Source organism: Podarcis erhardii (genome assembly GCF_964252035.2).
Source record: "Podarcis erhardii genome assembly, chromosome: 1".
Lineage (NCBI taxonomy): Eukaryota > Metazoa > Chordata > Lepidosauria > Squamata > Lacertidae > Podarcis > Podarcis erhardii.
Genome location: NC_138497.1, coordinates 60,785,250 through 60,809,592, shown reverse-complemented (window position 1 = coordinate 60,809,592; position 24,343 = coordinate 60,785,250). Strand labels below are relative to the sequence as shown.

The 24,343-nt window shown below is 45.3% G+C and overlaps 1 protein-coding gene across 9 annotated transcripts in view; it reads right to left on the bottom strand.

Moving 5' to 3' along the window:
• The window catches only part of NAV2 (neuron navigator 2), a 559,460-nt gene that overhangs the window by 136,287 nt on the left and 398,830 nt on the right, over positions 1–24,343 (bottom strand). For all 9 annotated transcript variants that reach the window (XM_081882207.1, XM_081882209.1, XM_081882202.1 and 6 more), the window contains 2 exons: positions 23,986–24,140; positions 1,130–2,243 (listed from right to left, as the gene is read on the bottom strand). In XM_081882207.1, coding sequence (XP_081738333.1) covers positions 1,130–2,243; positions 23,986–24,140 — 1,269 coding nt within the window. The remainder of the gene's footprint in view (positions 1–1,129; positions 2,244–23,985; positions 24,141–24,343) is intronic.

The window sequence follows — 24,343 nt, the reverse complement described above, 5'->3', positions numbered from 1 at the left end:
TAAAAATATAATAAGAGAAAATGCCCAGGGGAAAAAAAATCTTTGTCTGGTACCAAAACAATGCCAAGTAGACACCAGGCTGTCCTGGGGAGAGCATTCAATAGATGAGGAGCTCCTACAGGAAAGGCCTGCTCTTTCATTGTCACTCTCCAAATCTCCCCTGAAGGTGGCACACAGAGAAACGTCTCACATGATGACCTCAGGTTCTGGACAGATTTATATGGGGAAATGCAGTCCTTTAGGCATAGGAGTCCTGATCTGTATATGACAGTAAAGGTGAAAACCTGCACTTTGAATTTGGCCCAGAAACAAATCAGCAGCCAGCACAATTGGGTTAGAACCTGCTTTATATGGTGATGCCTTTTTCTCCCAGTTAACAACTGAGCTGCCATAGTTTGGCGCTAATTGTAGTTTCCAAACCAACTTCAAAAACAGCCCCATGTACAATGCACTGCACTGGTCTGACTTGGAGGTTACCAGAACATAGGCAACCAAAGCCAGCTGGGCTTCCAGCCAAAGCTAGTATAAGGCGCTTCATACCACTGAGACCACTTTTGCCTTCAATGACAATGCCAGATCCAAGAGTATCCCTGTTACACTGCTGCTCCTTCAAGGGGAGTGTCATTCCATCCAGAACAGGATGTAATCTACTCATTCAGGCTGAGAAACCTACCACTAACAGCATCTCTGTCTTATCTGGATTCAACAATCTGCTTTAAACATTTCTGCCAATTTCGAAACATCTCTATAATCGCTATATAGTTGTGGCAAGGGATTTTTCATTTTGTACCTTGAGCAACCCTGTGTTATTAAGGTTTGGCACAAAATGTAACGAAACCATAATCTTACCATTATTATTATTATTTGTAGCCTAGAAACATACAGTTGTATTTATTCTTTTGTGTCGCTTTCACAGTTAACTTGAGGCACAAATAAAAAGAAGCTCTGTCCTATGCACACCACAAGTCTGCTGCTTATTAGGATCTGGAACGCTCGTTTGGGGTGGAAACCCAACTCAAGTTGTTATTGTAGGTTTTTTTCCTACTTCTAGAGAAAGCATGCCACAGAAGAAGCAGACTACGCTAAGCGAGTCAGACTTGACACACCCTGCTTAAAAAGTTACTCCTACCTGTACATGAATGGTGCTACTGTGGCAGTATTCGGGTGGCTGTATTGCTGTTGTGGATGAGGTAGCTGAACACTCACAGTATTGCTTCCTGTGGTCTGTGTGGTACTGCCTGTGGGCCCATTGACAGCCTGGGCACTGCTACTAGTACTCAGAGCAGGCACCCCTCCAATGCCTCTCCCTTCAGAGGAGGCCAAACTTGACGTGGAACTGGAATTCCTGCCGTCCAGCTGGGGCTTCTGATGAGAGAGGCCTGAGGCAGGCTTCCCACTGCGGCTTCTCTCGCCATCCTTTGCCGAACAGCTTGGGGCACTTGAGGATTTCCCTGTGGCGGTTTTCAACCCTGGTTTTGGTATTCCACTGTGCGAAGGGGCAGGTGCCTCCTTCTTGGCACTGTTTAGCTTTCCCCCTTTAGGGATAAAGCTTGCGATCTTGGAGGATTTTTTTGGCATCTCGGTTGTAGCTGGTGGGATCTGTTCTTCTTTCGGCTCCTCTTTCACATCTGCTTTCTCAGTTACGGATATTCTCTTGGCAACGTCTTTGCCCTTTTCCTTTTCTTTATCCTTCTGCTTCTCTTTTTCTTTCTCATTGCCCTTTGGGGAACTCTTCTTATTGGTCAGTGCCCGACTGAACGTTCTTTGTGCAATTCCCTTGAGTGCAATTTTGGGACTGTTTGATGGGGGGTTGTTTGCGTTCCGATTCGCAGCTTCAATCTCTTCACTTTCCTCAAAGCTAGGGAGGGCCTCTAACCTTTCACAACTAGTGTCCCGAGACCCCGGACATTCAAGGGATGACCCTCCTGCTTTGGAGCCTCCTTTTGTATTAAAAAGCTTCAGCTTTTCCAGCATGGATTTCTGACCGTTGGGAGTTGGTTTGACCATCTCTGGAGAGGATTTTGGAGGTTCCTGGACTTGCTGTTTTACTGATAATATGGAAGACGTAGCTGTGTGCTTGGCACTGAGTGACTTGCTGCGCCAGGGTTTGACGGCAGAGTTGGGCTGGGGGATGGCTGAGGAGTTATTGCAACCGGCAATGTTGTTGCTACTGCTGCTTTGGGTTGAAGGTGGTGCATTTTCATTCATTCCTGTGGGCTGAGAGGCTAAATTGTCTGCTGGCTCTGGAGACAGAGAACAAAAAGAAAAGAAAATCATGATGCCTTGCTTTTTGGAAAGTCTTCAGGTGAACACAGCTTGCTTTCACAAAATGCTGACATCTAACAGCAGCTACAAAATACTAAGGTAACATTTTATATGACCTGAACACAACACTATCTATGTCATTCAAAACAAAATCTGTTTTATTTTTGTTCTGGTGGGGGGGGGGCAGTAAAATAATAGCACGATCAAATCATCAACAATTAAAATTGTTAAGTTTTTTAAAAAGCCTTCTAGCAGGGACCTTCTGTTCCTTATTGCTATGAATTACCTTGTCTACTTTTAGTTGCTTACCAAATAATAGAGAATAATGTATTTTAGATATTACCTAACATCAACTACATTCAAATAAATGCACATCGTCAGTGTGTGTCAGAGTATCCTGCTCAGACACTAACAGCGTACTATTAGAAAATCAAAAAATATAACAACTTTATAACCCAAACTGTCTGCTTTATACTGAGCAGAATTAGCTCTGCTGAAGTTTGCTACTTGGCAAAAATCCAACTGTAACATGGATCAAACAGCACAACACACACATGTACACTCTATCAGAAGATCCTTCTGATAACTGCAAGCTCAGTTTCTAGTCCAGTAAAACACTGAATCAAACCCAAATCTACAAAACCGAAACTCATCATATCCTTATTCACGCAGCAACAATAAACGATACATCTTTATCTCATAATTGAAACCAGCTGGAGTAAAAAGAGCTAGCTGAAAATGCTTCCTTGGCAAGTCCAAATCTCTTATTGATTCTGTCTGTTTGAAAGTGTCTCATTCAATGAATACGAGAGCATAAGAACCACACTTGCTTACCCACCTCTTGAGAGCCACTTCTTTTCTAAAGTTACTCTTTGCAAACTCTCTCTTCTGGAGACATTACATCCCAATTACTGCAAATATGTCTTCTGTTATGCTGCTCATGTTTCCAATTAACTTTTGTCATCTCTGTCTGTTAGTCTGCCCAGGAGCTTGCTGGGGATTAACGGCTTTTACCTGCCGTCCCAGATCCTCTAGCAATAAACGGCATTTAGAGCTTCCCAAGCTGCTTTTTTTATAAAAAGAAAAAAAGGAAAAAAATGAACTTAAAAATAAACAACGGCTGAGAGCGAATGTTTGCAGCAGTTTGTGGGGGGGAAACTGTGAATGCTGTTCTGTGAATCACTAACTGCTGCAGCCACACAGAGGCTGTTTTGCTTCACTTTTGGCTGCTCACTGAAGATAAAGCTCTGTTAACCTCCCTCGCATGATCCATACCAGACCACCTCACATTTCCAAGCACACCCATCTTCCTTACGTAGCAGGGATGTGAATTTCCAGGAGAACCCTCTTGTAATAAGCCCACGGTCATTTCACACTGTTACGTCCTAACTAGAAGAGCAGATGTGTATGCTTGTTTTATAGAAAGAAGGCATTGCTAGGATGTGGGAAGATTTCCAGTGTGTTGGATTATTAACCACAACCCGTTAAAACTGGACGGTCTCTGCTGCAGTTTCCTCCCCAGAAAGCGTTATGCCAGGAGCCACAGAAAGGCACGGTGCAGGAGAAATTTTATTAACAGACCCAGATGCAGGGAGAAGAGCCTTTCGTGGATTAATTAGCACACACATTTAATTGGTGCATCGTCAACCCATATGGGCTCTTTCACAAGTTATGCTAAATGCACCTAAAAAGGCAGAGCTCAAGGGTACCATTGACTGTAAACCAAGGTAGTATGTGCAGAGACCTCCGATTTGTCTTAATGCCGAAGTGTCAATTAAGCCTTTAAGCCACTAGGGATTTATTGATATGTTTCAGTAAAAGATGCATTCTTACTATGTTTTTCATGTGTTTCTGCAATGCAGGACTGAGTATAGGCACTAGTCTAGTTGCCTCTGATAAGGAAGAATCAAATCTTGGTAGGGTTATATGCTTTTCGGTCCTCTCAACATCTAGCAATGAATGAGCAGCAGGCTAGTAAAAGTTCCTGTTCACTTGTAAATTTGTAAAATTTATTTGCAAAAGCTGCTGTGGTGTTTAAAGGAGAGGTTTTTGGAAACTTTTTTTGTAATTTATTAAGTAGCCCTGAACTGTGCAAAGCTATTCCCACCCACAACTTGTTGTCTCCTGTACCATTCCTTGACCCTCATTTTCTCTCTCACTACTTACTCTCAATTCTTATCCTCTTCTCCCATCTCCCACTCTTATTTTATCTCTCTATTCTTCCTTTTCCTCACAACTATAAACTGCAGCCATCACACATTGCCTTCTCAATTAGAAATAAACAATGCCCTCATCCCTAATCCTGTTATATCTGTATCTGTATGATGAGGATCGTATCACCATATCATAAAACCTTCTAATGGGGATTGCTTTTATGTATACATTATGTTTTATTATCTGAAGAAACTTCTAGTGGTCAGAGAGCTGAATATGGGAAACTTAAGCCACAACTTTGTTATGGATAGACTGTGTAACTTTAGAAGTAACTCAGTCTTGCTCATCATCAGCTCCCAATATGGAGTTTTTGGAAGAAGATGCACTTGCCTGAGGACTTTACCACATGCCTGCCTCTGTCTCTTGATCAGTTTTTACTTACAAAAATTTGCTGCTCAGTGTGGTAAATTGTTTTGGCCCTATATCAACAATACATCATAAAAAACTTCACTTGCTAAAGAAATTTTCATTTCAATTAGCTCTGACTTTGTCCTGCTGAACACTCAACTGATTTTATGATGAGTTAAAATCCCATTTGTCTTATTTTGTGAAGCTGTATTCTTTTTGCAAGAACCATTGCTGACTTTTATCGACAGCAAATGAAATGTCTTCAAATTCAAAATACAGCTAGGCTGAATAACCACTCACTATGCCTCTTTCATAGACAAGTGCTGTGCCTAGAGTTTATTTAATTCCAAGTGTTTCTGCTACACAGATGATGGTGGTCTTGTTTGAATGCCAATATACACTGCAGTACAGTTAGGTTGGATTTCATCCGCTCCTGTAATGTCTTGACTGCAAACGCAAGCCTAACCATTTGCAATGAGAAGATGCATATGGTTTGAATTGTTCTGTGAAATGCTAGATAGCGTGCACTATAATAAATGCCACAGAAAATATATGCAATTTCCCATCATTTGTCAAACACAAGCTGCTCTCTCACTATCTGTGTAACTTTGCTAGAAGTAACCAAAAATGCCTCTAAATATTACCAAACATAGTTCTAGGCAGACTGACAGTGAGTACCCAAAAAGAAACATAAATATAAGAGATTTTCACAAAGCAAATATAGTTAAATGGTGTCTGGAATTTATCAACACAAGAAAGCACAAACGAAAGAAAATACAGCAGAAAATAAAATTAGATCAGTTTAACAATTCTTTAATGCATACGACTATCTGGTCTATTCGCCAAACACCACTCAGAGCATGCTGGGTTGTGCACATAAAGTAACCTGGGCCAATTTCATTCACACACAGCAGATTGTGTGAAGCCAGACACCATATGAAACAGTTCAGGTCTTAGTTAAAACACATAAAGGGAATCTTCAGCAACAACTTTACATTTTAGTCTACAAAAATAAATATACCCAGAGATGGAAATACAGTAGTCATGTTACTAATTCAGAGGAAAAAAGCAGAGTATTTCAACAGAGATCTGGGTGAGCCAGGGGGAAATAGAAGCATGACTGATTTATGCTTCTGATTAGCTACATCTGCAGTAACGTTTAATAACATAGGTGCCATCTTGCACTGAAGATTGTGGGTGCCTGCAACATAACGCAGATGTGTGATGTCACACACACATCCTGCATGTAGTACGTGTGATGTCACACGCACCGACCAACCAGCAGTGGCGGCTCCTCTTCTTCCTCCTCCCTCACTGATCAGGAGGAGGAGGAAGAAGAGGAGGAGGAGTAGCTGGCAGAGCCAGACACAGCAGCCCCTCCTCTCTCACGTTGAAGAGATGGGGACAGCGGGGAAGGGCATCAACTTTGCCCATTGATTTTTCGGGGGGAAGCCCCCACATATATAGTATTGTGGGTGCAAAAGCACCCACACCCCCTGGACTTGGCTCCAGAGTTTAATATGGAGATCCTAGATGAACCATAATGAGATGCATGAACACCACCTTCCCTCAGGATCTCCCTGTAGCCACTACGTCAAAGTCATACTTCGAATGCCACTGCAGAAGGGAATATTCAGTCAGCTGGATCAATCATGAGGTTCCAACTTACTGAAGGACATTTGGATAGGTAGATGGAAGGATAGCTACCCAACATTTCCACCCTGGCTTTTGTCCCATTGCTCAAGGCGGTTGGTTGGCTTACAATAAGAAGCAAAAACAATGCACAATAATTAAACAAAAATACAGCAAAAATGACAATCGGAATCACAGATTTAAATGACAAAACAGACTTTTAAAAGGCAGTAAATGATGGACACATCTATGACCTAATTTATTTTGATAGTTCAGTTCTGAAAATGAAACCCAAAGTGTGTCAGTCAAAAATACCTATAAAGAAGCACATTTCCTTCTTGGATCTAAAGCAGAACTACACCAAACTAACTATCCCTTTATAGTCAACATTCCATCAGGGAACAATGTGAAACAAGGCTGTTCCATCAGCTCTGCTGTGAGACCAGCTTAATTTGGCTCCTTTTGTCCCTCAACCGTTTCCATTCCAGCTGAGAATCAAGAACTAATATATTAAGAATTGGTCCCTGGGCCTACTTGTTTCCCTCTTTCCTCCTCATCCCCCCCCTTTTTTTTTTTTGCTTCTCTGCGATTTCTTTTCCACTGCAAGCCTTTGGAAATTCTTTTGGCTGAAAAGCAGGGTAAAAACACTTTAAATTGACAAATAAATAAGCAAGCTGTGATGGCCTGGGATTCCGATTCAGAGGATGAACCAGAGGAATCCCAGCCTGCACAGGAGTCCCCGCCTCCAGGGCCGGCTGAACTGGGGCAAGGCCTAGATGCTGAAGAGCCTGCACCTGTGGCAGAGCACCAGGAGCTGGCCCCAGGTGAAACCCTTCAGGCCCCAGAGGGGCTTGAGGACTCAGTGGCTACAGGTGAGCCTCCTCCAGGGCCCAGTAACCCTTCGGCCTCTCCTGATCTGCAGAGGCTTAGGGCAGAGAGGCGAAGGGAACTGGTTGCTCCCAGGAGGAGTGCTCGCCTTAAGGCCAGAGGAGGCGGGGCTCCTGGGGGCCGGGACCGCCCCTGGCCTTAGAAGAGGATAAAAGCCCAGTCAGCCCGGTCCCAGGTTGCGGGAGCAACGTCGTTGTTGGCTTTGGACCTTCCTGTGTTCCTGATCCCTGCTCGGCCTCCTGTTCCTGACCATCCGGTGCTCCTGTTCCCTGCTCGGCCTCCTGTTCCTGACCATCCGGTGTTCCTGTACCCTGCTCGGCCTCCTGTTCCAGTGTTCCTGTTCCCCGCCCGGCTCTCCGCCTCGGACCTCGCCCCTCTTCGTGTGGACTCAGACTACGCTCACGGTACCTTTCCCCCGGGTCCAGCACAGTTTGCTCCCGCCACACCCGCACTCCCCCTTCGTTGGGGTGCGTTCGGGAAGAGCCAGAGGCCATGGCTGACCAGGCGGCTGCGCTGGTGGCTTTGGCCCAGAAGAACCAGGCCTTGACTCACACCGTGCAGCAGCTCAGCGACGCGGTTACGGCACTTCAGCAGCACTTGGAAGCCCTACCGGCTCCTGGGGCCGACGCCCCGGCTCCTGGCAAGTACCCAGTGGCTTTGCCCGAGAAATTTGATGGAGCCCCGGCCAGCTTTCCCATGTTCCTCGCCCAAGCCAAGCTGTATATTCAGGGGCGAGCCCGGAACTTCCCTGACGACCGCACCAAGGTGCACTTTTTGATTAGTTTGTTAAAGGACCAGGCGGCCAAGTGGGCGTTGCCGCTACTCAGGCAAGACTCCCCCTTGCTGGCAGACTATACGGGGTTTTGCAATCTTTTGGAGGCCGCGTTCGGCAACCCCCAGAAAGGGAGTCAAGCCAACCGGGCGATTCGGCAGTTGAAACAGGGCGAGTCCACGGTGGCCGCATATACCACGGAGTTTCGGCTGTTGGCACAGGACTTGACCTGGAACGACTCGGCATTGCGGGACCAGTATCTCGAAGGGCTTTCGGACGAGATACTGGACCAGCTGGCCACAATGGAACGCCCCACCACGCTAGACACTCTCATTCAACGGAGTCTACAGATAGACGACCGGCTGGAGGATCGTCGCCAGGCCCGGGGCCGACGACACCTCCAGTTCTCGGCACCAGTTTCTTCCGGCAGCCCCACAGTCACAACTGAGTTATCGGAGGAGCCTATGCAGCTCGGGGCAGTGCGGCCACGCCTTTCCCCCGCAGAGAAGGTGCGGCGTCGGGAGGGGAATCTATGTCTCTACTGTGGCGGAAGTGGACACTACGCTCGGTCCTGCCCTGAGAAACGCCAGCCGCAGGGAAACCGCCAACCCCCAGTAGCTGATGGCCCTAGCTACCGGGGGTCCCAAACAGCGCAGAATGGGCCCGCACCAATGGACTTGCAACATCTTATGGTTCCGGTACGTTTATACCCTCCAGGTGGGCCCTGGATTCTTACCCATGCTTTGGTGGATTCAGGAGCAACCCGTTCTTATATGGACGCTGCTTTTGCTGCCCATCATCAGGTGCCACTTCGGAACAAGCCAGAACCGGTCCAGGTGGAAGCAATTGACGGACGGCTTCTACGTTCAGGAGCCGTTACTCAGGAGACCCAGCCCCTGGTCCTGTGTCTCCAGCAGCACCGGGAGTTGCGAACTTTGGACATTGCCTCTATGCCCCGGTTCCCCCTCGTGCTCGGGATGGACTGGCTGGAAGCTCACAACGTTCAGATTGACTGGGTCAAACGGACTGTGCACTTCCCAGACCCATGTTCCCATGCTCAATCCGAGACGCTGGCGGCCGCGCCCACGGAGGAGGCAGCACCCACGCTCCCAGCCGTGTACCAGGACTACCAGGACGTGTTCGAGGAACGGGGGGCAGACCAGCTGCCGCCGCATCGGCCTTTTGACTGCGGCATAGACCTCCAGCCCGGAGCGCCCTTACCAGTGAGTCGCTTATATTCTCTAACAGAGCCAGAGCGCGAGGCTTTGCAGGACTTCTTGCGCAAGAACCTGGAGCGTGGGTTCATTAGGCCTTCCACCTCGCCTACCGCGGCACCAGTGCTCTTTGTTAAGAAGAAATGTGGGGAACTTCGCCCTTGCCATGATTACCGAGCCCTGAACAAAATTACCATCCCAGACCGGTACCCCTTGCCCCTTATCTCAGAGTTGCTGGAGCGGGTGCAAGGGGCACAGGTGTTCACCAAGCTGGACCTCCGGGGGGCCTACAACTTGATTCGGATCCGAGCCGGGGATGAGTGGAAGACAGCATTTGGGACCCGGTACGGGCAGTTCGAATACTTGGTTATGCCTTTCGGTTTGTGCAACGCGCCTGCTGTGTTCCAACGCTACATCAACCACGTGTTCCAGGACTTGTTAGACAAGTACGTGGTGGTGTACTTGGATGACATACTGGTTTACTCCCGTGACCCGGCTCGCCATGAGGGACATGTCCGGACCGTGCTGCAGCGCTTGCGTGAGCACCGTTTGTACGCAAAGCTCAGCAAGTGCGAGTTCCATCAGCGGACTGTGGACTTCCTTGGACACCGGCTCTCTCCAGATGGGGTGCAGATGGACCCTGGGAAGGTGGCAGCGGTTCGAGAATGGGCGGCACCCCGGAACCGCAAGGACCTACAGCGTTTCCTGGGGTTCGCCAACTACTACCGGACCTTCATCGCAGATTATGCTCATCGCACCACCCCGTTGACCCGGCTACTGCGCCCAAAGACGCCGTTTTCCTGGGACAAGGAGGCAGAGGAGGTGTTTCAGGGGTTGAAGGCCTGTTTCCAGAGGGCGCCAATCTTACAACATCCTGACCCCTCTCGACCCTTTGTGGTGGAGACCGACGCCTCCAGTACGGCTCTCGGTGCCGTCTTGTCTCAACAGAATGGACCTGAAGCGCCACTCTTACCCTGTGCCTTCTATTCCCGCCAGCTCCTACCAGCGGAGCGTAACTATACTGTGTGGGAGCGGGAACTACTGGCCATCAAGGTGGCCTTTGAGGTCTGGCGCCACCATCTTGAGGGGGCACGACATCCAGTGGAGGTGAGAACCGACCACCGGAACCTGGAGTACCTCCAGACCACCCGCAAGCTGAACCAAAGACAGATCCGGTGGGCGTTGTTCTTTTCCCGGTTCCAGTTCCGGATCCGCTACATCCCTAGCTCTCAGAACCAGAAGGCGGATGCCCTGTCCCGGAAACCTGAAGACAACTCAGACACGGTACAGCAAGCAGAACCCACCACGATCCTACCTCCAGCTGCATTCCTGGCCACCCAGGAGGCGGAGCCACTGCAGGCTCGGGTGCGGAAACAGCAGCGGGTCGACGCTTGGGCCCAGGAACGACTCCAGGAGCTGGCTGAAGGGTCCAGCCCACAGTATCCGGGGCTGGTCCTGCATCAGGGCGTTCTGCTGCACCACGGTCGTCTGTACATCCCGCCAGGGCCACTGCGGCTGGAGGTTCTCCGGATGGCCCATGATGCCCCAGCAGCGGGGCACTTTGGACGGTATCGGACCACCCATCTGGTCAGTCGTGAGTTTTGGTGGCCCCGCCTGAAGGCTGACGTGGCTCGATATGTTGCTGGTTGTGATGTCTGCCGGCGCGCCAAGGGCCCTACCGGGCGACCCCCCGGCCTACTTCAGCCATTGCCAGTTCCACCGCGCCCTTGGCACACGGTTTCATTGGACTTTGTAGTGGACTTACCCCCGTCTCGTGGTTGTACCTGCCTCCTAGTTTTCTCCGACCATTTCACCAAGATGGTGCACTGCGCCCCCTGCCCATCTGTACCCACAGCCAAGGAAACCGCTCAGCTGTACCTTCAGCATGTCTTCCGCCTGCATGGCCTACCTGAGCGCGTGGTGTCCGACCGGGGCGTTCAGTTCACATCCCGGTTCTGGCGAGCATTACACCAGACCCTCGGGACAGAGGTCTGCCTCTCGTCAGCCTACCACCCACAGACCGATGGCCAGACGGAACGGGCGAACGCGGTGCTGGAGCAGTACCTCCGGTGTTACTGCAGCTACCAGCAGGATGACTGGGTCGACCACCTGGCATTGGCGGAGTTCGCTTACAACAACGCGGTGAATGCGTCCACCCAGCAGACCCCGTTCCAGGCCAGTTACGGTTATCATCCACGGCTGTTTCCAGATGTGCTGCCGGCATCCGCGGTCCCGGCGGTGACGGAGTGGCTTCAAGAGCTCCAGTCCCAGCAACAGCTTTTGGTGGAGCAACTGCACCAGGCCAAGGAAGCGTACAAAGCCCAGGCCGACCGCCACCGCCAGGTGGGGCCGGAACTTCGCGTCGGTGACCTGGTTTGGCTCTCCACTCGCCACCTCCACCCCTCTCGACCTTCGCGGAAGTTGGACGCCCGATTCACCGGCCCGTTCCCTATTGTGGACCAAGTCTCTCCTGTGGCATTCCGTCTCCGGTTACCCGCAACCCTGAAGGTTCACCCGGTCTTCCACAGGTCCCTTCTGAGTCCAGTGGCCCCACCCGACGAGTTCCACCCGAACCGTCCCCGACCGCAGCCAGTGTTGGTTCAGGGAGAGCCTGAGTACGAGGTGGAACGCATCCTGGACTCCCGATACCGCAGGGGAAAGCTGCAGTATCTCATTGACTGGAAGGGGTACGGACCGGAGGACCGTTCCTGGGAACCAGCGGCCAACGTCCACGCACCTGCCTGCCTCCGAGAGTTCCATGCGACGTACCCCGGCAAGCCGGGTCCGGACCCTCGGTTGAGGGGGGGGGCCTGGGAGGGGGGATGGTGTGATGGCCTGGGATTCCGATTCAGAGGATGAACCAGAGGAATCCCAGCCTGCACAGGAGTCCCCGCCTCCAGGGCCGGCTGAACTGGGGCAAGGCCTAGATGCTGAAGAGCCTGCACCTGTGGCAGAGCACCAGGAGCTGGCCCCAGGTGAAACCCTTCAGGCCCCAGAGGGGCTTGAGGACTCAGTGGCTACAGGTGAGCCTCCTCCAGGGCCCAGTAACCCTTCGGCCTCTCCTGATCTGCAGAGGCTTAGGGCAGAGAGGCGAAGGGAACTGGTTGCTCCCAGGAGGAGTGCTCGCCTTAAGGCCAGAGGAGGCGGGGCTCCTGGGGGCCGGGACCGCCCCTGGCCTTAGAAGAGGATAAAAGCCCAGTCAGCCCGGTCCCAGGTTGCGGGAGCAACGTCGTTGTTGGCTTTGGACCTTCCTGTGTTCCTGATCCCTGCTCGGCCTCCTGTTCCTGACCATCCGGTGCTCCTGTTCCCTGCTCGGCCTCCTGTTCCTGACCATCCGGTGTTCCTGTACCCTGCTCGGCCTCCTGTTCCAGTGTTCCTGTTCCCCGCCCGGCTCTCCGCCTCGGACCTCGCCCCTCTTCGTGTGGACTCAGACTACGCTCACGGTACCTTTCCCCCGGGTCCAGCACACAAGCTTTAACTGTTTGCTAAATTATTTCATTAATGTTTCGTTGTTCCACCAGGCTGTTTCCACGATTGAAAAGCATCTTGTTTCTACACATAATTCTGGCCCTCTATATATTATCACAGGCAGAAACTCATATTGTGTATCAGTAAATATGTTCACCCCATGGTGCTTCCAAGAAGGACCACCATGGCTGGGGAGATCTGCCAAATTGAAAAAATGTGAACTGCCACTGTACAGAATATATTTCCCATCCCCTCTTGAACCTGTGCTCTCTTACTGTAGTTCGCTTGCTTAAGACCTTGAGTAGAAACAGAGTTTTTAGTTCTACGATATTGTCTATAGTGTAGTGCTGAAGATGGGACTTGAACCATGGAGAACGGATGTCAACGCCCTGCTCTGCAGGGACCTTGGGCCACTCATGGCCTCACAGTGATAGCTGAACCTTCCTCACAATAATGTTGACAAAATAAAATGAGGGGAGGATGCAGCCCTGAGCTTCCAAGAGGATGGGCAGGGTGGGGGGATCTAAATGCAATAAATAAAGTGGAACTGTGATCACACAGAGAAGAAAGGGGCTTCTGGCTGTGAGAACTAACTTTGAAAGGTGAGGAGGGAACCCCACAATGCTACAATACAGGCATATTTATTTCCTTGTCTGGCCTTAAGTGACTACAATTTCTTATTGTCTTTGTTTAAACACTGTATAAGTACTTGAAATGCTAGAGGCACTCCTATCATCCCATTATGCAACAATAGAAGATGTGAGGTGCTTTTAAAAACTGAGCAAGACTTGCCCCTCCATGTAGTCTTTCAGGATTGAAGTCATTTGTAATAACAAACACTGACAGGTTTGAGATGACAGAGAACTCCAAAGAGCCCTTGGGAGGCTGATTCTCCTTGGACCCTGACTGAATGTTTTAATGAAACTCCACACAGAGAGGTCTGGCATACAATCTATGAGGCACTAGAAAGACTTGAAACAATCATGGGAACCTGTCAGTCATGGGCATCAAGTTAGACAACATTTTTGTCACTGAAGAATAACCAGGAAACGAAAGCATGCTACAATAATCCAGACGCAAAAAGAGAGAAGAGTAATCAAAATGTTTGCTTCAAATGGCATTGAAATATTAAAAACAGCAGGGGTTTAACAAAGCTTTTATTCCTAGATACAACCAACCCAGCAAATACCCACACTTTGCTTTTCTGTCAGTTCTTACACCTGCATTCTTTGCTGTGTTCAACCACACATATCCTTATTACATCCCTCCATCCACATTCATCTGTGTTGGCCTCTATTTTTAGTATTCTTCAGCTAGCTTCTTCTTCCTGTTGTTTCCTTCTACACACATCCCTCTCTGCCCTCACGGATGCAAACATACCTTCTTTCATAGCTCAATACCAAAGTATCTCACACTGTAGGACATAAGGCTTTGAGTGCCATTGCTGCTTCATAGAGTCATAGAGAGTCAGCAGCTTCATAGTTCCTTGGGTCACCTGACCACTACTGATCTGTATGACTGACTTGCCTTCTGCTACCCTTTCCTGGAGAACACTGACCAGATCCCTATTCCACACCAGTTGGTCACTTCAGGATTGGATTGCTAGAGATTAAATACTCCAGGGAACAATAAAGTGGTGGTCATTTCCTGCCCCTCTGTAAAGATGCCACCATAAAGAACTCTTCAAGGCTTCCTACATGGATTCCACCATGCTTTTCACTAATTTGGATAGCTTTAAACAAGGATTAGACAAATTTGTGGAGGCTGCAAATGCCTACAAGCCATAATGGCTATATACTACCTTGACTGTTTGAAGCAGTATGTCAGAAGCAGCTTCTGAATACTAGCTGTCAGGGATCACAAATGGTGAGAGGGCTGTTACACTCAGGTTGTGCTTGTGAGGTTTCCACAGGCATCTGGTTGGCCACTGTCAGAACAGAATAATGGACTAGATGGGCTCCTGATCCAGCAGAATTCTCCTTATGTTCTTAGACCTTTAAAAAAGCCCATAGGTGGGGTCCCATTATGAAGGTTTAGTTTTAAATCTGTTTTGTGGCCTTTTAAAAAGGGTGGGAGTTAAGAAACCTGCATCAACTATATTCCTTGGCTCTTGTCAGTTCGTAGAAGTGTATTTAAATATAGTTTTATTTTACTCTAATATTTCAACAAGTTTATACCAAGTATGGCAAAGCTTTCACTATTTCAGCTGCTATTGGAACTTTAGCCTCTTTATGTTTAAGTAAAAGAACTGGGTATGTTTCAAAATGCCAAAAAAGGGCCAAATTTAGCCTGTTAAAAGAGACATAAGATTAAACAGCATGATTTACGGCCTGCTTGTATCTTGTCCTCTAACTGCATTGGGCCTTGGATTTACTGTGCCCCATGGCACATCTCCAATATAAACAAGCTGTCAAGACTGACTCAGACAAGCCAGTTGTATTCTTAAGATAATGTTAATGAGTCACATCAAATAATAATAGTATAACGGCTGTAAGAAAACTGAAGTATCAATAGAAACAATTGAACAAAAAAGGGCAAGATTCACATTCCTGTCTCAACTGCTTAATTCTAGTGACTATAATGGAGGAAGGAGAACATTAGCCAGCCGCTCCTATCTAATAAATATTTTACAGAATTGTAGAGTTGGAAGGGACCCAAAGGGTCATCTAGTCCAACCCCCCGCAATGCAGGAATCTCAGCTAAAGCATCAAACATCAATTTCACCACAGTTTTTCAAAAACTGCCCACCCTCCCAGCTAAACACCATCTTAAACACTAGGTGTCCTTACTGAGACTAGCTATTGAAGGGCAGCATCCAAAAGACTAGTCACAAGGCAGCCATCTTCAAATATCTAAAGGTCTGTGACATGGAAGATGGAACAAGCTTGTGTTCTCCTGCTTTGGAGGCTAGGACGCGAACCAGTGGCCTCAAGTTACAAGAAAGAAGATTCCGACTAAACATCAGGAAGAACTTTCTGATGGTAAGAACTGTTCCACAGTGGAGCAGGCTCCCTCCAAAGGTGGTGGATTCTCCTTCCTCGGAGGTTTTTAAGCGGAGGTTGGATGGTCATTTGTCATGTATTATCTAGCTGAGATTCCCGCACAACGGGGGTTGGGCTAGATGACCCTTGGGAACCCTTCCAACTCTACAATTGTATGATTCTATAAGAGGGGCTTGTTGTAGTTTCCCAAACAGAATTTATCTTACTGCAATTGTTCTGCAGCCTGTGTTTAATGCTCAGGTGGGCTGAATGGTACAGAAACTGGGAATGTAATGATTACAAAAAAGAATCCCAATGTGTGCTTCATAATGAGGAGAGGAACTGAATGCACTAGTTTATAAATCTGTTGTCTTTGCCATTTTTCTATAAATTGCTATGACCTATACACTATGCTGTATTTGCTATACTGTTCACTTTTTTAGAGCAGGAGCTTCTGCAGTGATTGGGCTGCAGTGATATCGACTTCTAGGTATGATAATGTAATGCTTGCTTAGCACCCAACTGGGATATAGCACTTTAGACAGTTATATGGCACATGGACACATAAAAGCAAGTCTGCAGCTCTGATATGCACACTGGGGCTGCTGCACAGTTTTACTAGACAGAAACCCAGCACTGGTCTCAATGGTGCACCATAGTTTCAAACTCCATGTTTTTGACTGAAAATGCAGGAGAGGTTTTCAGCTTCAGTTTAGCTGTCATTATTTTTCAGCTTGAGCTTTCAGTGCTTTGTGATACTAAACATGCATTTCTGTGGCTACAAACCTATATAAATAAAATACAAAAATATTAATGCTAAAAGCAAGCATTTAGGAAGCAGAATCCCATTAAAAACAGAAAGCATGATGAAATTTTTATAATAAGATGAAAAACTTACCACAGCACTTTAAGAAGTAAACACCGAGAAATATCCAAGTAAATCGCCCGTTTTCCAAGTGTATGAAATAGTAAAGCATTCATCCTTTTATCATGAAGGAAGCTAAACATATTTAACTTACTGCTTTGGAGTGTTTGAGCCAAACTATTTCACTCTATAATTGCTGCAGCTAGTTTCCCTCTGCATGTGCTAATGCAGCATTCACCAATAACTAAAACGATCTCTACCTAAAAACCTCTACTTAGTTTTGACAGCTGAGCAAACTGCTGTTAATCCCGTTCAGTTTCTGAAAATTTATCATCATTCCCCTCTCACCCCTCCTCCCTTGTCCAGCTAACACACTTGGATTCAATGCTACAGGGAATTTGGCACGGTCCAAAATCAATTTCGCTGATGATCTGGCAGTTGTCCAGAAAGGGTCACTGGCTTTTCAAGATCAATTAAAGTATCTCAGAGTTCTCATTGGCATATGACAATAATGTGTACAGTTCACAAGAGAGACCAGTACAGATATCTGTTTCCAAAGTTATACTTTTCTTTCATATATCAAATGCAAATATATTTATAGTGGTAAAGAACACCAAAAAACCTTTCTGGATATAATGAAGCTGATTAATAGTACTTTCGCCAATGAATATATAGATTAGCTAATAAATATTGATGAAACAAATAAAAGCAAAGTTTTTATTCACAAATTTAATGAGGAAAAAAGAAGAAAATAATTAAAATTAAGGAAGAGACAGATGAGAAGCCCCTCCATATAATAATAATATACAAAAAATACTAATAATAACACTGTATCTCCAATGTGAACCGATGGTGGTCTGCTGTTATCATTAAAGAAACTTAAAATAAATACATCCAGAAGATTGTCAATTATTAATAATAATATTAATAATGATAATATTTTTTATTATTTATACTCCGCCCATCTGGCTGGGTCTCCCCAATCTCTCTGGGCAGCTTCCAACAAAATATTAAAAATACAATAAATCATCAAACATTAAAAAACTTCCCTAAACAGGGCTGCCTTCAGATGTCTTCTAAAAGTCAGATAGTTGTTTATTTCCTTGACATCTGATGGGAGGATGTTCCACAGAGATACCAGGAAACCCAGGTATTCTATCCGATATTCAAATGTACTTTTAATAGAACCTCACAGAAACAATTACTTCTTTTTTACTGACATTTAATGAATACTCATAAGAGAGAGAACTTTTTTAGTACGTAACAGAGTAATGGTCACCTCTGTTTTTATTAAATATACCACACATCCTATATTAACATTTAATTCTCACTGAAATGAAAATGATTTTTGGTTTCATCTGCATTTCTGCTGCCACCTGCAGGATTATTTTCAAGTCAGTATTTTATAACAAAGTGAAGCATTTCAAAGAAAATAGTGTTCTTTTGTTACAGAGCACTGCACAGGCTTGCTAAGACAGATTTACAGAGCATAGCTTTGTGGTCAAGTAAAGGTTGGGGCACAACCAAGACAACCAAACAATGCAGTTAAGCAAGCGCATTGACCAGTCAGAACAAGCTCATAGCACTGAAGTTTGCTAGTCCATATGAACAAGACATATGAGCACTGCTGTTTTTCTTAGCTGTTTCTTACAATTCAAACTATAAAAAACATCCATTTTTAATGGGAATATACCTCTGGATACTGAACATGGATTGGAACAACTGTACTGTTATTTAAATGACAATATATAATGAGAAATATCTATATAGATATGAAATGCAAAGTGACTCAGAAATATATGTACCTCAAGGGACAAGGCGCAGACTGATGAATGAAAAGGCTTGCATGTAGTGCATGTTTGTTTAGACTGCACAGAAATGTCTCAAGTAATTAAGAAGAATCCAACAATGACCTTGTCCAGAGGGCATATGTTTCTTATGCTGTGGTTTATTCACAGTCTGTCTTGTAAAAGAGAAAAACCAGACAGGGGGTACATTTGGATAAGCAATGGGTAAGTGACAGTGACAATTCAGATGTGGATTACAAGGTTTTAATTACACAGAAGCGAGTGGGTGACATCAGAAATCACAACCTTGAATGCTTCATCACTTTCTTTGTAACCCTAAGTTATAATTACAGCTCTGCTCAGCTGCTTGACCATTAAAAAACAAACAAACCCAACCCTTCACCAGGCCAAGTAGTGCAAAATGCAGTGTCTAAACTGTGGATTGCTAATTAAAATGCTATTGAGCACAGCGAAAATGAACAAAAAAAATTAAACTAAGGAAGGTTATGGCATAATTATGCTGTATAAGGAATTTTCACTTTCAATTTCTATTCATAGAGGTCTGTGCTTTAACACAAGGAATTATGAAATAACATGTGGAGCACACAGGACACCAGTGGAGCTTTTTTCTAGGTGGATTTCAATTTCTGATAAATGTTAGCAATGCGGTGTTATCGAGGCCACTGGTATTACCATGTTTAAATAGATGTCCGTATCATAAAGGGGCTTGAGATAAAGTATAGTTTTTTCAATTTACTTGCACAATTTTAGGTCATTTGTACCTTTAAAAAAATGCTTGGGCTGATGGAGCATTCAGCCTATGCTTGCCATTCTCCTTCGGAGGGCTGTGCCCCAATAGTCTTCGTGGATCAACTTCCATTGATTACATGCACCTTATATATATTCAGAGTGTAGTGGAGTTCTTACTTTGTGCTATATTTCTTCCCCAATTTCCTAGTATTTATAACTTTTATTTTATCATTACTAAATTACTTCTTATGAAATACAGTAATTTCCCCACTGTGTGTGGGGTGTCAGGATCGTCCTACCCACGAGTAGGACCCTGGCAGAGACACATGCCCGACTGGCATGTTCTCTCCCTCCTGGTCAGTCGTTCGGGAGCTTCAAAAGCTTTCTCCAGCCCGAACATCACAGCGACTGATACCAAAAGGCATCAGCACACTTACAGAACCTGCAGAGTATTAGCGGTTTGCATAACAAACTCAGCAGCACAGCATTTTGGCTAATCTACTTTTATTTACATATAATACACTCAGAGCATTCTGACTTAGCTTCTTCATCAGACAGCAAAGAGAAAGAACAAAGGACAATAGTCCCACAACACAGAAGCACAGTAAAGACAAACATCCTGTCTCCGTCACTTCCCACTATGTTGAATGAAAACATACACCGTCATGTGACATAAAACAATCCCATGACTGCAAGCACAGAGCAAGAATCCTAACATGGGGGGGGGGATGGAAAGACTTGGAGGAAGTTGGCTACTTCCCACAGCTATATTTGTGATTGTTATACTTTTATCAGCATCTTGAAAATGTTGTGCAGTAGTTTGTAAGGGCTCATATGAAATTGACCACTTCTAAAAAACAAGTAGAAGGCTTCTCTGTGTAAAGGAGGAATTACTGAATATGGCATGTGGCTTTGGCAGAGAACCTAACTTGGAGCTGTAGGATGGCTAGAGGTGAAGAGGACACATTTTCTGAAATATGGTTTCCGTTTACTGTGTATGTTCACTTCAGTGGCAATTTGTCTTGGCCCCCAGCCTCTCAGGTGTATTTTTGGATGGATTCGCTCATGAGATAAATTTCTGTTAGTGCTAACCTGTTATGGACTATATTGCTCCTTACCTGCTTTTTCTGCAGGCAAAAAACTGCAGACATGTACTGTTTGTTTACTGTTTCTGTTTGTTGTTAAAAGTCAGTAACATTTTTTAAAAAGGAAGAACATGTTGCTATGAGCTAAAGAATGGTAAAAGGTAACAAAATTGGACAGACTCTAATGATGTGCTTCCCAGTATTTTTGAATGTACAAATATTGATAGACTTCATCAAGTACGACTAACAAGCTTTTGCTGATCCTATGTGAATGTGCAGCCTCATTCTGTGAAGTTGCTTGAAAATACAGGCTCTGGTAAACATTTTGAAAATATAATGATGTACAGAGAGAAAACACACTATATGGTAAAAGTTACTTATGATATGCAAGTACACAAAAACTGCAGCTGTGTCTTAAATAAAACCAACCATGTTACATACACAGTATTGGCATACCAAAAGGATGGGTAACCTGTGGCCCTCCAAGTGTTGTTCAACTCCAACTTCCATCAGCCCTAGCTATCATGGCCAATGGTCAAGGATGATGGGACTTACAGTCCAAAAAATGTTTGGAGAGTCTTGGCGTCCCCATTCCTGAACTAAAGTATCAAATCTATATTTTAGGCCCTGGAGAAGTTATATCAGTCTCTCTCACTAGGGGGCAGCAACATTTCAAACAGGTATGTTCTCTCACTTTCTTCTACACCATCTTTTCTACATATGGCCACCAGATGCAGGCAGTAGCTGATTTTTGCTAAGCATCCAGTGACAGAAGAGCAGTCAACAACTCTTTATCTAACCACTTTTTTTAAAAAAGTACATGAGGAGATGAAAGAGACATTTGCCTGCCAGCCAGTCACATCATAGTATTCCAAATTGCTCATGGCAGTTCACATGGGGATTTTTATCTTCACAACATGGCTAGGATGTAAGTTAAGCTTCCAGATCATGATTAGGCCAAAGTCACCAAGGAAGTTTCATGGCTGAGCAGGCATTGTTCTAATGCTATAACCATATGTGAGTAGGTCCCACTGAATTCAGTAGGATGTCAGCATGGGTATAGCCAGGATTTTTGTGGGGGAGGCAAGCTTTTGCTAGGGGTGGGCAGAACCTCAGATTTGTATTGATTTGTATTGATGTTTATTGATTGGGGGGCAGCTGTCCCCCTGCCTCCCCCCTTGGCTATGTCCATGTATGTCAGATACTCTGCCCACCATATCTCACTGGTACAGTGGTACCTCGGGTTACAGACGCTTCAGGTTACAGACTCCGCTAACCCAGAAATAGTACCTCAGGTTAAGAACTTTGCTTCAGGATGAGAACAGAAATCGCGCAGCGGCAGCGCGAGGCTCCATTAGCTAAAGTGGTGCTTCAGGTTAAGAACAGTTTCAGGTTAAGAACAGACCTCCAGAACGAATTAAGTTCTTAACCCAAGGTACCACTGTACTCATGTGCTGCTGGTGATTAGAAGCTCCTCCAAGGATTACAAGACAAAGAAGCAGCATCCCAAATAAAAACAGCCAGATAATTGCACGACTGTAATTGTCAAATGGAAAAGAAAAGCTGGCCCTGATAACATTCAAGCAGAGTGAAGTTATGAATAGAGACATCCCAGCTTTGTGTGGAACAAACAAGTTTTTACATATCCTTCAACTCTTGCTGAAGGTTTTTTAAAATATGTTTAGCTCTTCTGCTTTATTTTCCATTCTTAGTTTTACCTGACCTTAGTTTGGAGCTTGTTTTAATTATGCTGCATCACATTTATTATATTATTATTTTACTGTTGTTGTTGTTGTTTACCTGTTTGCCCTTTTTGTGTAAGTGGACCTGAGAATTTTTTTTTATTTTGGTGGCCTATGAATATTGCAAATTAAGACAACCACACACTTTTGGTGCACTTTTAAAATACTATTATACTACAGATCCAGGCGCAGCAATCCAATGCCCCAGCCAGGAGCCATTGGGTGGAATGGGGGGGGGGCAGATTCACTGCCGAATGAGATTCATTTGAAACCAGGTAACAGCCAGGCAGATGGGAGGGGGAGGAGGAGGAGGAGGAGGAGGAGGAGGTTGTTACTTTATCTTTATTACTGCACTTGCTCCAGGCTGCCTGGCTTTCACTAAGAGCAGAGGAAGCCTCCACAAGGCCAAAGGAATACCTTTTTCTGTTCATAAACCCCCAGATTGAGGGCTAGTGCTGTACTGTAATACACCAGTTCAGGTTCCGAATATCTTATCAAGTTATTTAAGTTTGGTGAAACAACCATTTGCGGCAGGGGCGGGGGGGGGGGAACCATATTCTCTTAGGAAAACACTGTATTTGGCATTCATGATGAGCTGCCTCATTTCTCTGTAACATTTATAAAGCTATAGCACATCTTCAGCTATCTAGCCTGTATCCAATGATCCTTGAAATTAAATTTAAATCATGTACATTTGGAGGAGAAGAGAGGGTGGGAGGCAACAGGCTTATTTGTCATAGAAAAAGTCTGAGGATGTTTCCACTGGTTATTTTTCAATTCCTGTTAATCAAATATATCTATATATGTATATTTATTTTTTACTTCCCATTTGCCTCCACTTTTAAAGTAAAAATCACAGGGCAATAGGATTCATTGGCAGGATTTGCGGGCACATATATGCTGATGAGGAAGGTTGTTTAACAATAAGGAGATTTACTTCAATTATGCTGAACCACAAATATACACACTTTGCGGCTGCAGTCGCCAGCTGGTTTTAAATGGTAAATGCTATACACATACCATTCAATTTATCTTTTTCTCTAGCAGCTAAGAACTATGGTACAGAACAGGGTTCAGATAGTCAGCAGGAGTAAGAGTAGGAGAAATTCATTTGCAGGTGCTTGAATGTCATCTACAAAGAACTTTCTAATAACTGAAGAGTGACCTTCCTCCTCCTTTCAGCACAAGGACTAGAGATTAAGCATAAAGGCATGCAGCATGGCTCTGTTTTCTGATAGCAGAAGGGCAATAGGAAACAGAAAAGCAGCAGTGGGTGGGTGAGGGTGTGCTTAATGCTTTCCCCAACCAGCATGTTTCTGTTCTATATTCATGCTGGAACTGCATTTCCTTCTGAGGCCCCAAGGATGTATTTATCCCTGCAAATGTTCCTTTGGAAATCAGCTGTGGTGTTGGGAAGTTCTTGGAAGAAATTCTTTGGAGTGGAGAAGTGCTCTAATGGATCACAAGCAGAAAGCAGACACAAGCATAGCGCACTGTTTCAAAGTGCCCACAAAATAGATGACAAGCTTCAAGAAGGGAAGGGAGGACAACTAAGCTGAAATTCCTTGCCAGTCTCTGATACAACAAACAACTTGACTAGATAGCCAAATCCAACCATCAACTTCCTCTGATTTTGGGGTCAAGGTTTCCTGTTTATTGAAGGCACTCTTTTCCTGACCTCCAAGTATTTGTGGAGCCATAACTGTTCCCTCCTACCACATGGCAACAAATATAAAAATATCAGTGTCAAATATTCAATCCAAGCTCACTTCCTAAATGTTATGCATAGAGAACACTCCTGTCAAAGTTAAGCGCATTTGAAGTTGATTTGATTTCAATAAGACAAATGCACATGTTTTAAATGCTTACTTTTGAATACATCACTCCCTGTATTTCCAACTGTTTTTAAAAGCTGGATAGATATTCTACTTTTGAGAGTACAATACAGATCAGAATAACATATACTTCACATACCTTTCTCATTGCTATTTGATAGAAGGGATGGTGGGCTTGTGGGTTTGGATTTGTCATAGTTGTTAAAGCTCTGGCTGCGCCGGTTGTTGGCATTAACTGAACCACGAGTTTTTGCTTCGCTGCCTGCAGCTGAAACTCTCGTAGGACCTGGAAGTCTGTTTTCGAGGTAAAAAAAAGAAGAATAAGCAAATGTTTCCCTAAAGCACATGAATGAATTCAAGTTAAACACAGTCAAATTGGAGGAATGTTTACCTCCCGTAAAAGACAACTTTACCTCCTGTAAAAGACAACTTGCCCGGTTAAGAGCTCCGTGTGTGCCCTTTTGTTTACATGGAGCTCCAATGAAAGGACTTTCCTG